Source organism: Fusarium oxysporum, chromosome 10, assembly GCF_000149955.1.
Source record: "Fusarium oxysporum f. sp. lycopersici 4287 chromosome 10, whole genome shotgun sequence".
NCBI lineage: Eukaryota > Fungi > Ascomycota > Sordariomycetes > Hypocreales > Nectriaceae > Fusarium > Fusarium oxysporum.
The window spans coordinates 310,649-326,560 of record NC_030995.1 but is presented as its reverse complement, the minus strand read 5'-3'; the positions used below and the strand labels follow the sequence as shown (position 1 = coordinate 326,560).

Sequence of the window (15,912 nt, the reverse complement as noted above, 5' to 3'; positions counted from 1 at the left end):
AAGGTGTGATTAATGCCATCGCGCCCTATTGATGTATACATTCCCTTCAAGATGAACCCAGGGAAGCGATCGCATATCTAGTTCTTGCCCTTATAAGCAAATGAAATCTTCATATAGTCCACGACAGTCTTGGAAAGGAACTTCTGAAGATATGAAGGCTCGGCAGTTCCAACAAGTTGCGCCGCCGCCTTCATAACAGCCTCTGGCAGATCGAGAGCTTTGAGGAGCTGAGGGTAATCAGTGAATGATCCATGAACAGTATCCTTGACGGCAATTTCCTTCTTAGGACCTCGGAGCTTGGCGTAGAACTTCTTCCAGGTAGTGTCTTCCTCGCTGTGGTCAGGACGACCAATAAGGAAGAATGGCTTGTCGAGGCCTTTGCTGAGAGCTGGTTCGAAGATCTGGCCGTCCATGTCCATACCGCCGCGGATTCTGTTGTCTGATAGCATTGCTATAGCTGCGCTGGCGCCACCGAGAGAATGACCGACAGCCACGATCTTCTTGTTGTCGATTGAGCCTGGAAGACCCTTGAAGACCTTCTTTTGGAAAGAGGGACGTTGAAGCTCTGATATGGTGAAGGAGATATCTTTTGCCTTAACCTACGAAGAGAGTTAGTAAGTTCCTTGTGCGATACGAGACGATATAGATATACATACCGAACCCAGCTGTTGATTAGATTTCGCGTCATCGGGGATGTTTCCTCCCTTAATGATCTTTCCACCAGGAAACTCAACAACGGGAGGATCGTAGGGATGATCAATCAGAACCACGATGTTTCCATAACTAGCCAGCGAGCGAGCCATGAGGCTGTATATCAACCTGGAGTTGCCAGCACCAGGCGAGAAGACAGCGACAGGAAACGGCTTCTTCTCGCTTGCACATCCCTTTTGAGAAACAGGGGTCTTGCAGACCTGGAACTCGAGAGCTGAAAAGGTATCGTTAGATAGACCCAACTGCGCTACCTGCTGTCCGTATGCTTTGGCTGTAGCGGGCGGCATGTATGGGACGACCTTGTTTGAGCAAGATGCTGAGTCGATGGGCCAGAAGATTGAGGCTAGGACTTGTCTATGACCTTTTTTAGGGTCATAAGGGTCGATGCGGCTTTTATCGGTCATGCCTTCGATGCGAAGGGCAGTACCGTATGGGCCGCTTGGCTTGGGGGAGAAGGATGGCATTTCCGGCCCCGACAAGGGAGAGAAAGAGAAGAGAGAACTGCATAGTGAAGTTGTCGAGTAAATAACTTAGTTGTAGTGAATGAAAGAAGGTAATGTGAATTTAGATGGTCGGTGAGGTTGTTGAGAGAGATCGCAATGAGAGGGATGGAAAGGCATCTTATAATCAGATGAAAAGATATTCATCATGAAGTAGCATCGAAGTTTTCGTACTAGATGCCAAAGCTCGCAGGATTCGTTACATTGTCGGTAAGGCTCAAACCCAAATTCGTGGGATCTTCCATAATCATTCCAGAAACACAGCCTCTACCATGCTCAATGTAGTTAAGTTCAAGCGAATTGACATTTCTCTGCCCCAAAAGCCCCATTTGCCAAGAACCGTTTTCTGCCCAAGCTTACTCGTTGACGAAGTTGAAGTTTAGCTCCCCGTCAAGCTAACAACATGATTGGCTCAATCCCGCATCAGAGCACTAGTGTCGCCCAATCGTTTCCAAAAAGGGTATCGCGACATGCCAAGCTCATCTCGCTCAATCGATACCACTTTGAGTATAAACCCAAGCTCCCCCAGTCGAGTCACCATCCTTCACATCGCACGCAACAAGGAATATTGTGAAAATGCCGGTTGGACCATTCGATAGACGCAAGAAACGATCGCGGTGCCTTGCATGTGCTGCAAGCCATCTTAAGGCAAGTACCGAGAAGATTCGTCATCGTACATGGCTAATCCTTGTGATGTAGTGTTCTGGAAGTGTTCCGTGCAGCAATTGTGTGAGAAGGAGGGTTGAGTGTACTTTTGAGCAGCAGAAGCCTAAGCAGATCTGGATCAACCAGGATGAATCTGGCAAAAAGGTGGTTACAAGGGTTTCAGCTGTTACCTGCAAAAGCCAGTCTCCCCGGCTGGATCTCAACCCTACAGGTGATCAGATCTACTATCTTTCTCACTACTTCGACACGTTTTTGAGGCGGAACAATTGTAATCCAAAGACGGATATCTCCAATGATGTTATTAGCTTGATGAAAGATCAAGCGTCAGGGACGTTCCTCCACGATGCTGTTCTGTCATTGGGGGCAATGCAAGCTGTCAAACTGAACGCATCAGAGGGTATTGACCCAAGCAAGACCTACAATTTGGCTGTTCATCACTACTCAAAGTCTGTTTTGGGTTTGAGAAACGCTCTGGAGAAGTTTGACCAGGAGCCCAGTGCCCAGCATCGCATCTTGTGGACTACACATCTGTTAGGACTATTTGAGGTGAGTCGTTCTTCAAAACACGCTGGCATGGTTGTAGGCTAACTTTTGGCAGCTTATGACTGATGCGACCGGCGAAGGATGGATACAACATCTAGTCCACGGCACATCCAAGGCTCTTGTCGCTGCTGGCCCAACATCGTGCCAATCAGGTCATGGACAGCGCTTTTTCACTGAAATAAGAATATTCGAAGTCTGTCGAGCTATAATATTCAATGAGCCAACATTTCTTGCAAAAGCAGATTGGAGATGTCTCATTCGGGAGATGAGGGCCAAGGAGCAAGGCAACACAGATATATTGGATGAACTTTTGGATATCATCGTCTCATGCTCAACCCTGCGTGTTCGGTAAGTACTTCCTACAGCTAAAGGACATGGTTTTAATTATTTAACTTAGGGCGAAGAACCTTATCTACTACTCGGACGCAGATGATGTTAATCTTCCAAAACATCTCGATGACGCTTTTGATGTTGCTCAAGAAGGCTTCCGGCTAAGACAAGCTCTCATCGACTGGGAAGCCAAAGGCGTACCCTCAAAACAGCTGACTGCTGAGAACACAAATGGGAGCTTCTCATCCTTGACCAAAGCATTCTTCGCGGCAACAAGTATCTACGTCTCCGGAGTTTTCGACTACGAAATTCCATATTGGCAAGACATGGGGATTGTAGCGCCCAACTTGAGCGAAGAAGAGATACAAATGCATGTCATCAACATATTGACGCATACGAATAGTGTTTTGTATAATTCTTCCATCTCTCCGTTATTGGTGCTCTTTCCACTGCGGGTTGCTGGTGCACGGTCTTGGCAGGGTTGGCAGCAGGATTGTATCATGCAGAACTTGTTGGTGGTTGAGAGGACATTTCCTGTTGCAGCGGCTTTTAGGGCTGACTTGATGGGTGTATGGGCTCGGATGAGTCCCCCGATATAGCTCCCCCCATCTTTCTTGATGAGGTTCACAATATTAATTATAGCAACAATAGAAAAGGCTCTCCACACTTGTTACACTTTTGCGAAAATATGCCTCAGACGATCTCCTGCCTAGAATAAGTCTATTCGTGTACCGGGATTGTGATCTTGGCAGCTGACAGTCGTCCTACATGACTAACTTTATCTCACCAGGATTAGGCATCAATCGTACAGTTTTAACTGGCGCATCATGTGATATAACCCAGCGGCAGGCAACATAACCAAAGTGAATGAGGCCATCCATCATGCGACAGGCAAGCAAACACAGCCACAGACGTCTTCAGATTCGTTTCTTGCATCAAGAGCTACACTGCATCTGCAAGATCTCCAGATCAAGGCCCTAAAATATGCCTGCTGAAATAGTCACAGTCAAATAATCCAACCATATTCTCGTAAAGAATAGCATGATATAATTGTACATCGACCCCTAGTCCATCTACCTTGGTCCCCCGTCACGGCCCGCTCAAAAAGGGTCTCTGATCATCTCCCGGTCTAGGGTGGATCAGCAGACACGTCACACTGCTCACCCTGTCTTTCGTTTCAGAGCCAATTAATTCTATGCCCCGGATTTCTACAGGGCCTGTGACATGCATGCCATGGCGTCATGCCGTCCCTGGGGCCTGTTTTATCTTGCGAATTATCCGTTGCTAGCTTATCTGCATCTTCTTAAGAAGAAGCCCGTACCTGAGCGATATTTGTAAAGTGCAAGTGAGATTTGGCACTTTAATTGTGTATTGTGAGCAAAATGCCAAAGAAAGCTCCATCACTGAGGTCGTCTACGAGACCGAAACCTCAGCCTGCACCAGCGCCTGCGCCGAAAAGATCGCCTCTTAGAACGCCGAGCGCGTCTTACTCAAGACCCCCGCCAAGTCATCCACCACCAACGATAAAAAATGAGGGACCGTTGAGACCTCCACCGGGTGTAGGCGCTGCACAAAGATCAAGATCTTATGAAGCCGAAAGTCGGCGTCCACGGTATCCCCCTTCATCGAGTCCAAGACAATCTTACTATGAGCGACCAAGGCGTCGGGACTCAGGCTTCAGGTCTGTGTCGCCTCAAGCGAGACCGCCTCCACCGGCGCCTGTGCAGCGAGCGCTGAGACGGCGCATGACGAGAGATTCGGACTGGATGTCGGAAGATGAGAGTAGGCCTACATCCCGTCGCAGATCTCCGACTCCAGAACGTCGTCAAAAGCCTCGACCTCATGGAACAGAAACACCACCGTTCCCGCACTCTCCAAAGCCTGCGGTCGCACGTCCGCCTATGAGGTCTTACCCGACGGACAGCTCACGACCAGATCCGAGAAGACGTCCATCCTATGAGCCGCCGCCGTCACCAAGGCGTCCTCTTGGAGCTGGGAAGAGATCGCCGCCGTCAGTGTACAGGCCAGCACCTCACTTGGCTGCAGACATGCTACGAGGACGACCTCGATCAAGGGGAGATTCACCACTTCGTTCTCATGAAAGGCATGAAACGGCGAGTAACGGCAGAAGACCAAGCTATTCCGGTGCTGGGAATTCACAGCCTTCCTCTCGAAGGCACTCTGTCAAGTCTCCAGAGCAACAGGAAGCCAAACCAGCCGAGAAGCCCGTTGAGAAGGAGCCTAAGAAGAAGGGCTTTGACTTCATGAAACATTTCCCTCAAGCCGTCGCTGCCTACGCTGGCATCGAAGCGCTGGGTAAGCACGCCGACACGGCCAAAGAATGGACAGATTGGTTCATGAAGCTACAAAAAACTCCCGAGGAGATCCATGAACTATCAGCCAAGGCGACAACAGCAAGAGACACAATCACTCAGATTCAGAATACATTGGAAGCACGACCTGACATCATCGAGGGAGATGATGCGAAGCCCATGCGGAGGCAGATTGATGAAGCGATCAGGAATGCGACAGCCGCACTGGACGAAATGACGAAGCTCCTTCAAGAGATTAGCAGTGATGGGTTAGAAGGGACGATGTTTGGTGGCCTTGAGGAGTTTTATAACTCTTACAAGTATAAGGATGAGTGGGAGGAGAAGATCAAGTTGGCTGATGGCGAGCTGGAGAAGCAATTGGCTGCTCTTAGCAAACTCATGGTCAACATTTACTCGTAAGTCGCAAGCCCCCTCCCACAGGTGCTCAGCTGACCCCAAGTCCAGACGTGCTCTAATGAAGCCCGCTCCACCCGGCTTCGACAATCCTGTACCACCGCCTGCCCCTGGGCAGTCTTCGAATTCCCCCGATGCGCGACGGTCGAGTGCGTCCCGTCCACGTGGTAATTTCGATTGGGCAACAATTCCAATGAGGTTGGTGCTCCGAGAATCCTGTGTCGGTCGATCGCTGAACAGGTTCTGGCTTGAACTGAAGGTCGGCGAGTGGAAGGCCACGCTCGAGAACCTCGACCGTGAGACGACGCAAGACTTCCTCCTCTACATTTGCTGGCGATACAAGAGTACATCATGGGGCAGCGAGCCATGAGAAGGGCGGCGGTAGACCTGAGGCTCAGAATACTACCGATCAAGCTACTCCAGAGTCTCCTAAGGGTGTGAAGCTCAATATTGACGATGACCTGGCCGATCTTCCAACACCATCACCCAAGGCCGAACCTGCACAGCCAACAGAGGTGCCATTGAAGAAAGAAGAACCCATAGGCATCAAGCCCGCGCAACCCACTCCAGTTGAAGCCAAACCCCCAAAGCCACCAGCACCTGCAGAAGACCCCGAAGAACTTCTCCTCGACGCCGCATGGAGTGGCGATATCCAAACCTGCACCAACGCCCTCCGCCACGCCTCCCCCTCAACCCGCGATCAAAACGGCTTCACACCCCTCCACCTCGCCGCTGAACGCGACCACCTCGCAATAGCAATGCTCCTCCTCGATTCCTCCGCCAACCCCAACGCGCGCGCCAACGGGGGCCGCACACCCCTCCACCTCGCAGCGCGCTACGCATCCGCGGCACTTGTAGAACTACTGGTAGATGACGCTCACGCTGATCCTAACGCTCGTACAACGGATGGACGTACGCCGTTGCACTATGCTGCTAGTGTGGCGGAGGATGGTGATGATGAGAAGAGGGAGGTTATTAGGGTGTTGAGGGATTGGAAGGCGGATCCGACGATTAAAGATAATAAGGGCAGGACGGCGAGGGATGTAGCGCAGAGGAGAGATTTCTGGGATGTTTCTGCGACGTTGAGAAGGGCGGAGAAAAGGTGGGAGGAGGAGCATCATCAGAGTTGGTTTCAGAGGCATGGGCTCAAGCGATGAGATATAGAGTGACGGATCTCACAATGGCATACAGATTTATGAACCTCTGAAGAACGAGTTACACAGCAAAGAGTCATTACGCGTTGATCGTGACAAGTAATACTCGGCATACTCCCAGTCAGATCTAAGGTAGTCGAGTCAGAGCTATCTCTATGAGATTCAGAATAAGCACTGTGGTATTGTATCAAGAGAAACTACTCAAGCAAAGACTAGCACCCGATAGGCAGACAGACATGTATGTACAGGTGAAGAAAACCGTAACTAGGCGATCACATCTCGCCTTACACCACGTCTCAATTACTTCTTCATTTCCTTTTGTTGCTTTGCGTCACCACCCTCCGCTGGATTACCAGGCCTCAGCTCCGCCTTTGGCTTCATCTGAGATAGTTCGAACTTGTAAAAACCTTCCAACACTGTATGCGGACCCATTTCCAGAGGGTAGTCTGAAGGCGCGGATTTCAAGTTGTACGGCACGAATTGGGGTAAGTACTCATCATCATCTCCAGGTACGGTATACGCCGAAAGGTTAGGCTGTAGCCATGACCACTCTCCCTTGTCCGTAAGGGCGGGAATGCATGCCTCAGCGGTGGTCTGGTTCATAGGTTTCTTCCATGAATCGAGACCGGTGTCGATACCTGGAAGGTCTGACCTTGTGAGGACAGGCCCACCGCGCAGGAGGATGCGTAGCTTCTTGAGTGTCTGGTCAATGATCCACTGGGGAAGCTTCAGTGTTGTTGATGGTAGAATACCCGTGGCGATATGAACGGGTTGGTAAGGGTCGACGATAGCGCCAAGAACAACGGTTGAAGGATGATTCCAGATGCCGCGATGGTAAGCTGCAGCTGCGTCGTAGTCTTTCGCGGGATCAGGCGTGCATTTGGAGGGATCAACGTGCAAAGGTGAAAGGTAGACTTTGCTCGAGCTGGGCGAGGCGAAAGAGTCTGGTTTCTGGTTATCACCCGCGACGATGTTACGTCCTGGATAACCGAACTCGGTGTAGACGCAATTGACATCGGGGACCTTGTCTTTGACGCGGTCTTGAGGCTGTGGGATGGGAGCGAGCTGGACTGGCGTAGATGGCTCTGGCGATGGAGGAAAGTAGCCGATGAGTCCATCGCGCAGATTTGACTTGTCACCAAGAAGGACCTCGAATTTGTACTCGTCAAGCTTGATTTCCTCCTTCTTCAACAAGTCCTGGTAGCTCTGCGACTGCATGACAGGTGTAGCAAGCTCAAGGTTCATGCCAATGTTGACGAGCGCAAGCGGACGGCCCACCATGTTGAGCATCTGCGCATCACCAGTCAAAGGATCGTTGTAAATATTCTGACACGCATCAGAAAGCATCGCCCATAGGCCAACGAGGAACTTGGCATCAGACATGCGCTTCATCAGCTGTTGGAGCTGTGAGGACTCATTCGCTGCTTCAGACATGTCGCCCTCGGCGTAGTGAACCTGCCAATATGCTTTGCCATGGATGTTGTCCGGTACCAGTGCTTCGCCCATACTTTCACCCGCGGCGTTGTAGACTTGGATGCCCATTGTGCGAAAGTCAAGCATAAGCCAGCCCCAGACAGGATCCTCGTACTCTGTGGTAGGGCGCCAAACATGATGTCTCTGACCGCGACCTGCCTCGTAATCACCACGGAAAAACTGCGTTGTCTCATGATGCGCGTCGACGTCGGCCGAGTTTACGACGAACTGGACGTTGAGTCGCGCGTCTTGATTGATGCGATGACCAAGCTGGAAGAATTGTGAGCAGTGCTCCTTGTCTAGCTCAACGCTGTTGGCGAAGCCTCCGCCTTCTGCTTCATTCGGTTGGCATGCAATTGTGCGACCGAGGCAGGGATACAGAGGCTGGGTCTTGTTGATGACGTCTGGTGTGTGGATTGGTGAGACGACTTGGCCGAATTTGTCGACGATATTGAACTTTGTGAAGCGTGCTTGGCCGTGAGTAACAGGCTTAAAGTCCCGCTCTGCCTTATCAATAGAGCAGACGTCTTCTCCGAATGGAGTAACATCGTGGCCATTCTCTGACTCAAGAAGCGCTTTGAGAAGAGATTTTTCTTTGTCGTTGCGCGGAGGATGCGTCTCGGATTCGTATGGCGATACATGAATGCCTCCATGAAGAGTGAGAAGCTGATCCGTGAATCCATCAAGATTTCCGGATACAAGATTGAGGCTCTTGAGGGACTCCTCTAGCTGAGCAAGAATCTCCTTCTTTCCACCTGCTAGGCCTGCCTTCTTGAGAGACTCGTCATCTACTTTGTCTAGCAGCTGTTGTGCCAGCGTTGTCATCGCCCACTCGGCGTTGGGACGCAGAATACTTCGTCCTGAGACAGTACGTTTGTGGAGATCCATCATGTCAAACGAAGAGATGTTGACGCCAGGCGCGATTCTATAGTCGGCCGTGCCATCACTTAACCTTTGCAGCGTCCAGAATCGCTTAGGCAGATGGTAGTACTCAACCTCCCACTCTAGAAACAATACGCGACATGGCTGCGTATCATTCCAGTGAGTGTCGGCTTTGTTGTAGTAAGCAGGCCTGGGCTCTTTCATCATCTCTGGGTCGCCGATGCTCAAGGCATATGCCCACTCCTGCATCAACGCATCAACTCCAACACGGACCCAGCCTGGTGCTGTGTAGTTGAGAGCGTTGAGGCTGTCAAGAGACTCAAACAAGGCTGGAAGTCGCATGAGGCCATTGTTTGACTTTTGCGCATCGACGATCTTTTCTACCAGTTCTGGGTTCTGGAAGAAGAGCTTCATGCCGTGGACCATGCACAGTTGGTGATTCGCATCGCCTGACTTGGCTCCCACCAGTTCCTTTAGCCATTGCTGTACCAGTTCTGCTCCCTGTTTGCCAGTAAACGGAAGCGAGCTCAGCGGTCTAGCCTTATTATTCTCTTTAACGAGGAACTCTGAGGGCCACGCTGTACCAAGTCCTCCCATGACGATAGAAGGAGACGTGCGGCTGAAGAACTCCGATCTAGCAGTGGCATGCATCTTTTCCAGATCGGCAGGCACTTTATCCTGACTGTACCTCTGGCGCAGCTCTTTGACAATCTTCAAAGCCGCAAGATCATCCTGAATTCTCCTGCTACATTCTGCGCGAACTAGAGGATCTCTCCATCTGCCTCCCGCCACACGAGCACGACGCTTCCACCATTCACAAAAGAGCCGATGGCGAAGATATCCTTCTTGACGGTCCAGAGCATCGATGTATGCCTGGAATCTGTCCGCTTTGAGCAAGGCTTGCATCTCCTTTTCGGTTGGAACATGCAAATCTTGCATCTTATTGGGATCAACGGGCTGGTCGTTACCCTTGGCAGACACATTCTCATTGTTGAAGCGCCATTTTTTGCCTCCATCTGTAGGCTTGAAACCAGCTCTGAGGTTCTGCGGTATGTGGGAGTCGAGTAGTCCACCTTGGCCAGATTGTCCGATTGCCATCTTCATCTCGTCAATGAGCGCAACCCAGTCATTATTGCTCCAGCGCTTGGGCTCCAGGCTCTGATTGGCTGCCGTCTTTTCCACATGGATCGCCTCCTCTGGTAAAGAATGAAGGTATGCTTCAAGCGCTTCCAGTGAGTCTGATCCCATAGCTATAGGCTGGCTGCCGCTGACATTTCTCACAATATTGAGCGCCTCAGAGTTTTTAGGCGCTTCATCTCTGGTCCACCTCACATTATACATGGCACCGTGGGTAATGGACTTCTTCTCGTCGTGCTCCGAATGAAACGTTGAATGATAGCCAAATACAGCGTACGATATAGTCGCAGACGCAGGCCGGATAATCTGGCCCGCATTGTTTTTCCATGAGATATCGTCGTGAATGGAGAAGATGTTTGAGTTGTGGTGCTGAAAGTCTGCGAATAGAGGGTTTGCAGAGTCCAGCAATGTTAATGGCGAGTGGTAAAGGCCATTAGGATCGGGATCATTCCAATCATCGTCGAACTTGCGCCTCATGCCCATAAACACATCGACCTGCTTTTCCACTGAGACATCCTTGTCGATGAACGGAGAAGCTTCCGTCTCAACATCAAAAGTGTCGTCTGTGGAAGGGTCAAAGTGACCGCCAAAATGGCGGATGCGATTGCTTTCAACGATGAAGGCCGCCAGTGCGGGAGCGCCGGCTTCAGAGGCTTCTGTGATGCATCTGAAGACTATCCAACGATCTGGTATATGTGTTTGCTTTCTTTAATCAGTCATGCTGTTCGGGTACCGCAGTGTGGTGCACTTACTGCGACATCTCCAGCCTTTTCATCGTCAGTATCCTTTGTTTTTCCATTGCGGAAATGCTGCGGCAGCGTCCAATGCAGATAGACGCCCAATCTCTCATTACGCAGCATGCGATCATAGATATTTTTACCCTCCTCGTCAACTTGCGGTGTCTGTGTGATATCCGCAATTCGAGAGTTTGAATACCATGGATACGCTCCGTCAATGTCAACATTGGGGATCGCATCTGGCGCTGAGAACTCCCCAGACAGAAATGACGAATTGTCGGGTCTGTTTAGTGGCGCGATAAAGTGCTCTTTGTTGAAGATGTGCTTATTGAGAATGAAGGCATCGAGGTTCATGGACCAGCAATCAATGTCTGTGGCCTTCTTGATGGGCTTTTGTGGTTTGGGAGCAGATGGTGTCTCCAAATAAATTGGAGTTTCTTGCTCATCTTCCGACACATCTGCTGGGTCGATTGCTGCAGATTTAGAAGCCATCACCGTTGTCATTGTGGAAGTAGGCGTCAACGAACTTGATGGAGAAGGGGTAGTGATTTGGTCGTATGTTGGTGATAGTGAAGATGGCCGCTATGATCAACTAACTTGCGAGAATTCGACCTCGTGCTTCTACATACCTCACTGGCAATCCGATGCGCAGCACAAGATACCCTGACTGTTCTAGCCATCGCTAGTATCTAATAGCACGGAAGCAATTCTCGTAAGATGCTGCTGTAGCTAGGGTTCATTCAGCTTACGATACGCGACCGAGACACACAGGCCGAGGCCCAATTACCAACCACTCTTTCAGGGTCCAGTCCCCAAGTCATTGAACAGTGCGTAACACACGGTGTACTTCTCCTCCTCGACGGAACATTTCCCCCCAAGAGGCCTACGGGAAGAACGGCACACACCACTAAATGCCTGGTTAGCGTCTCCCTATTTCCCCTTATAGCGGCTGGCTGAACGGCCACTAGCGGCCCGGGAGCTGGGACGCTCGCTAAGAAACGCCTAGCTCCAATCACTAGCTCAGGGCGTATGCATCGATTTGCCTCCGACAAGAGTGTTGCTCAACCGAAACGGGAACGCCGTATCCGCTGAGGTTCTAAACGGGCAAGTTCCCCAGGCGCGTGATTTACTATTTCGATAGTTTTGATGCAGGTCTCACGTTCTGAGAATCTCAGCTATGTCCCGCTTGGCAGGGGTATAGATGCAGTGAACATGGGCTTGAGTCTAGACACAAATCGTCTATCGAGAATTACACATTCCTTGGTGAGATTGGCACCATGGAGAAGTTGATTGCCATTGAGACGTCTGCTTCGTGTAAGCTCTGAATGCCCTGTGTCGTGAAGCCTTCATACTCATTCTCTATCAGAGGCACCTCAATCGATTCTGCAGTTGAGCCTGGCCAACGGGCCTTGATTGAACATTTTACTGCCACTTGTACCATCACCATCTTTCTCAGGTGAACCGGCAGTATGTCTAATACGAAGCCAATCGCGACGGCATCGTCCAGCAGTTCAACTGCTTACGACAATGCCGACGCAAAAGCTCGTCTCTACGCATATGAGATCCCTCCCATGCCTCCGGGAGAATACGAGATCATCACGACTCAAGATGTCAAAGCAGGCGACGAGACTGAGAAGCTGGTATCGACACAACCCATCACAGTCAAGGCATGTCAACCGTATGCCATAGCACCAGACCTCGTTCACTCATTCTATCCGCCAAACTTGCGCACCGTGAGTGCAACGACGCTTCCTCATGTCGTTCTCAAAGGAGCTACACCTTGGGAACGGTCGCAAACGTATGATCCAGGCACTGCGCCAACGCCATGGATTGCTTTGCTTCTCTTTACAGACGAGGATCTGTGCGTGCCTCCGGAGGTGACCAGCGCTGCGAAGCCCTCGGGTACTAGATCTTTTACACTTCCTTTGAGTCTTTTCAACAGCAATCGCTCAAAGTGGTGTCACAAGGAGAACTATTCCGACGCTGATGTTCCGGTCAAAAGTGATGGATCACCTGCTACTGCTGATTTCCTGTTTGTCAAGAGCAGCGCTTTCAAGATGTATTTTGAGCGTCAAGACTCAACAGGCAAGACGGGACAACAAGCTGGGCCGGAGTTGGACCGCTATAAACTCCTCACGTACATGACAGATAGCGGTGTCAAGGACGAGAGCGGTCATGTTACGAACAAACTCAGCACGCTTATCGGTCATCGAGCACGTCCTTATACCCTAGGTGGAGAGCCTGTCAAAGTATATGCGCACATCGTCTCAATTGAGACCTTAGGCAGTCGCATCGACTGGAGAGCTGCGAGTGAGGCCTCAGCAACAGTTGCACTTGTTTCTCTGTTTTCCTGGACATTCACCTGGGAGAAGAACAATGCGGATCATTCTCTTGAGATGTTCAAGAATCTCGCTGATGATAAAAGCATACGCCCGCTGGCGATCAAGCTTAAGGCAACAGATCCCAATAGTCCAGACGATCCGTCGGCTGCATGGGTCCGTCGAAGGGTCACAGAGGGATACACTATCGTCCGTCATCGCGACATTGCCGGTGAATCATCCATGGCGCTGTACCGAGGACCGCTTATCCCTAAGTCATCGCGCAAAGCGCGCATCAAGTCAAGTGTACACGGAACTGACCTGCAAATCATTGACACGTCAGCGAGAATTCTCGACATCTCGTACAATACGGCCTGGGAGCTGGGCCGAACACTGGCAGGTCGCGACGCCAAGTTTTCAACGGCCATTGCCTACCTCCGTCGAAAGCCGTGCATGAAAGCCGTAACCAAGTCCAAGTTCGCAGAGAATGAGGGAGCTGCCACGAAGTCTAAGGAGGCAGAGGATGAGGCTGCAAAACTCATGCACAAGGCGGACGACGTTGTTGCCAGCGCGTTGTCGAAACTTGATGGGCTTTTCAAGGGCTCTGTGGCGGCAAAGATGAAGGGTCTGCCGAGAGATGGAGATCTAAGATGGCAAGTCCCTTCTCCTCCAGCGACATCCATGGCCGCAGCGCCAGGCGTGATGACCTTTGAGAAACTGCGCAGACATCTTGAAAGTGCAGCCAAGCCCTGGCTTGAAGATAAGACTCTGGAACTATGCCAGGCTAAGCCCGTCGTTTCTTCAATTCCTCAGTTGGGTCTCGTGTTCAATTGGCTCATCGACAATCTCATGTCTCTAAAGCTAGTCCCAGCTACGTATCTATTCCCAGATCCAGCTGTCCTTGAGAAAGAAAGCGTCAACTGTTTTCTCGTCGATGATACTTGGATCGATGCTTTGGTCGATGGTGCGATGAGTCTGGCCAACACTATGGGAGGAGGTAGTGATCCTGTCCGCGATCTCATTCGCTGGGCTTTCAATTTGTATCTGGGAAAGGCGCCAGCCGATCGTGTACAAATCGGTGGCTCGGGCTTCATCGTCCGCAGTGGTATCGTGGAGTCTTTTCCCGATCTCGAGATGAACATCACTACCAAGCTACCAGGCTCAAACGACCCCACTCCTCTGAGCTGCGCGTACCGAACACGTAACGAGGACATGATCCTCTGCCTTGTCGCAAGAGGCCAGGGACAAAAGTTGGTAGACTACAAGGTCCAGCTTAAGCTACCGCCACATCAACAACGCTACAGTTTGGGAGATGTCAAGAAGGATTCTATGGAATTCACCTGCGAGATGAAGCCATTCTTGACGATGACGGACAAGTTCAAAAACGCTTTGCCACAAGCTGAAGTGGAAAAGAAAATCGAGTGGAGTAGAACGGGCGTCATCAGTCCTTCTGGTTTCCCCATCAAGCCCATCTGGAATCACGACACCGGTATCCTCACTCCTCATCTCCTGGTCAATATGATGGACTACTTCATTGATCAGAACAAAGAGCGGGTCTGGGCCAAGCCAAAAGCAGACTCGAAAGTGGTGTACATCGCGACGCAGTTACTGGAGAGTGATCACTGTGTGACACTCACCTTCAATGTGACGGCTGGCAAAGAGAGCCTGCCTCGAAGTATCCTCCCTGAGCAGACTGTGCCTGAAGAAGATACTCGCGACCCGGCGATTAATCATTTGCCTGAGAACATAGAAGCCAACAAGTCATGGTTCTCAAAACTGGCCTTTTCTCAAGACTCCCCAGGCCGCAGCATACCAGCGCAGTCCAACACGCCTCAACACATTGTCTTCTCTATCAAAGCCAGCACTGCGCCCAATAATCTCCCAGCTGGAACAGAAGTATTTGCCATCGAAGTCACCATCCCCATTGGAGAAGATGCATCCCATCTTCTTGACCACCTGGCGCCGTTACCTACCGTACGCGCCATTGGGCCACGACAGCAGTGGATCGCGGCCACGACACATAGAGCGGCTACGAAAGAGTTGGCTGCTGAATTGGTGATTCATTTGAAGCCTCGTGGGACAACTGGAGGGGGTGCTGTATTTTCAAATGGCTTGGACGCTAGTTTTATGCTAGTGAGGGCGACTGTTAATGGTGTTGTAGGAAACGATGTTGAAATTAAGACGAAGGAGATTTATGGGAGGTGGCAGAAGAGTAAGAATGCTGATGGTAAGGAAGTTTCTGTGTTAACTACGACCGAAGTTAAGGATTCATGGATGCTGCGCAAGGAATAATCTGGGGTATTTCGTACATATTCAATATTTATTCGGAGGTCATTACTGAAGCTACCTCGAATGAAGTACCTTGTTATGTTTGGATCAGAACAATCACAATTTTTCGTATTTCATAAGTTAAGGGACATGACGAACAAGCAAGCTCGAGTCCCACATTTTATCAAAATATCTCAAAGTCACTATCACCACGAATCGCTCAATTGTTACAGCATAACAGGATAAAACTTTACAGAGATCTTTATCTTCAACATTTTCCCATAGACCTCAGCTTCTTTACTCACCTCGGTGGCTGCTCATTCAGCATAGAAGCACCTCAGTATCCTATTGAGAGGCAGCCTAGGGTAGATGGCTCAGCCAAGATCAGCCCCGGCTCTAGTTGATCCTAAAAATTCTCACAGGGCCCTTACACAGTGAGCTTAGGGTACATACCCCTGTAAAGTCAA

General features: G+C 50.5%; 5 protein-coding genes across 5 annotated transcripts; 3 read left to right on the top strand and 2 right to left on the bottom strand.

Moving 5' to 3' along the window:
- Nucleotides 1-77: 77 nt before the first annotated feature.
- Nucleotides 78-1,287, bottom strand: FOXG_13693 (uncharacterized protein; the record flags this gene model as incomplete). The annotated part of the gene is made up of 2 exons (XM_018393688.1): nucleotides 657-1,287; nucleotides 78-599 (listed from the first exon to the last, which is right to left on the bottom strand). Exons 1-2 carry the CDS (start codon nucleotides 1,173-1,175, stop codon nucleotides 78-80), a joined length of 1,041 nt encoding a protein of 346 aa, XP_018252998.1. The 5' UTR covers nucleotides 1,176-1,287.
- A 479-nt stretch (nucleotides 1,288-1,766) lies between these two features.
- FOXG_21235 (uncharacterized protein) lies at nucleotides 1,767-3,413 on the top strand. Its single transcript, XM_018401543.1, has 4 exons — nucleotides 1,767-1,859; nucleotides 1,911-2,423; nucleotides 2,476-2,768; nucleotides 2,818-3,413. Exons 1-4 carry the CDS (start codon nucleotides 1,788-1,790, stop codon nucleotides 3,347-3,349), a joined length of 1,410 nt encoding a protein of 469 aa, XP_018252997.1. The 5' UTR covers nucleotides 1,767-1,787; the 3' UTR covers nucleotides 3,350-3,413.
- A 388-nt stretch (nucleotides 3,414-3,801) lies between these two features.
- On the top strand, nucleotides 3,802-6,951 carry FOXG_13692 (uncharacterized protein). Its single transcript, XM_018393687.1, has 3 exons — nucleotides 3,802-5,478; nucleotides 5,528-5,674; nucleotides 5,736-6,951. The coding sequence occupies exons 1-3, from the start codon at nucleotides 4,133-4,135 to the stop codon at nucleotides 6,631-6,633; spliced, it is 2,391 nt and encodes a 796-aa protein (XP_018252996.1). The 5' UTR covers nucleotides 3,802-4,132; the 3' UTR covers nucleotides 6,634-6,951.
- Nucleotides 5,842-11,545, bottom strand: FOXG_13691 (uncharacterized protein). The gene is made up of 2 exons (XM_018393686.1): nucleotides 10,875-11,545; nucleotides 5,842-10,824 (listed from the first exon to the last, which is right to left on the bottom strand). The coding sequence occupies exons 1-2, from the start codon at nucleotides 11,361-11,363 to the stop codon at nucleotides 6,931-6,933; spliced, it is 4,383 nt and encodes a 1,460-aa protein (XP_018252995.1). The 5' UTR covers nucleotides 11,364-11,545; the 3' UTR covers nucleotides 5,842-6,930.
- Nucleotides 11,546-12,193: 648 nt separating this feature from the next.
- FOXG_13690 (uncharacterized protein) lies at nucleotides 12,194-15,520 on the top strand. Its single transcript, XM_018393685.1, has one exon. It carries the CDS (start codon nucleotides 12,329-12,331, stop codon nucleotides 15,467-15,469), a length of 3,141 nt encoding a protein of 1,046 aa, XP_018252994.1. The 5' UTR covers nucleotides 12,194-12,328; the 3' UTR covers nucleotides 15,470-15,520.
- The last annotated feature ends 392 nt before the right edge of the window (nucleotides 15,521-15,912 follow it).

What these genes read in the sequence shown, in the direction of transcription:
- FOXG_21235 (XM_018401543.1), top strand. Translation starts at nt 1,788, where the DNA reads ATGCCGGTTGGACCATTCGATAGACGCAAGAAACGATCGCGGTGCCTT. An exon ending in GTGCTGCAAGCCATCTTAAG is followed by an intron (nt 1,860 to 1,910) that starts GCAAGTACCGAG and finishes CTTGTGATGTAG; the next exon opens with TGTTCTGGAAGTGTTCCGTG. An exon ending in TGCTCAACCCTGCGTGTTCG is followed by an intron (nt 2,769 to 2,817) that starts GTAAGTACTTCC and finishes TATTTAACTTAG; the next exon opens with GGCGAAGAACCTTATCTACT.
- FOXG_13692 (XM_018393687.1), top strand. Translation starts at nt 4,133, where the DNA reads ATGCCAAAGAAAGCTCCATCACTGAGGTCGTCTACGAGACCGAAACCT. An exon ending in CTCATGGTCAACATTTACTC is followed by an intron (nt 5,479 to 5,527) that starts GTAAGTCGCAAG and finishes CCCCAAGTCCAG; the next exon opens with ACGTGCTCTAATGAAGCCCG. An exon ending in TGGGCAACAATTCCAATGAG is followed by an intron (nt 5,675 to 5,735) that starts GTTGGTGCTCCG and finishes CTTGAACTGAAG; the next exon opens with GTCGGCGAGTGGAAGGCCAC.
- FOXG_13690 (XM_018393685.1), top strand. Translation starts at nt 12,329, where the DNA reads ATGTCTAATACGAAGCCAATCGCGACGGCATCGTCCAGCAGTTCAACT.
- FOXG_13691 (XM_018393686.1), bottom strand. Translation starts at nt 11,363, where the DNA reads ATGACAACGGTGATGGCTTCTAAATCTGCAGCAATCGACCCAGCAGAT. An exon ending in AAAAGGCTGGAGATGTCGCA is followed by an intron (nt 10,825 to 10,874) that starts GTAAGTGCACCA and finishes GATTAAAGAAAG; the next exon opens with CAAACACATATACCAGATCG.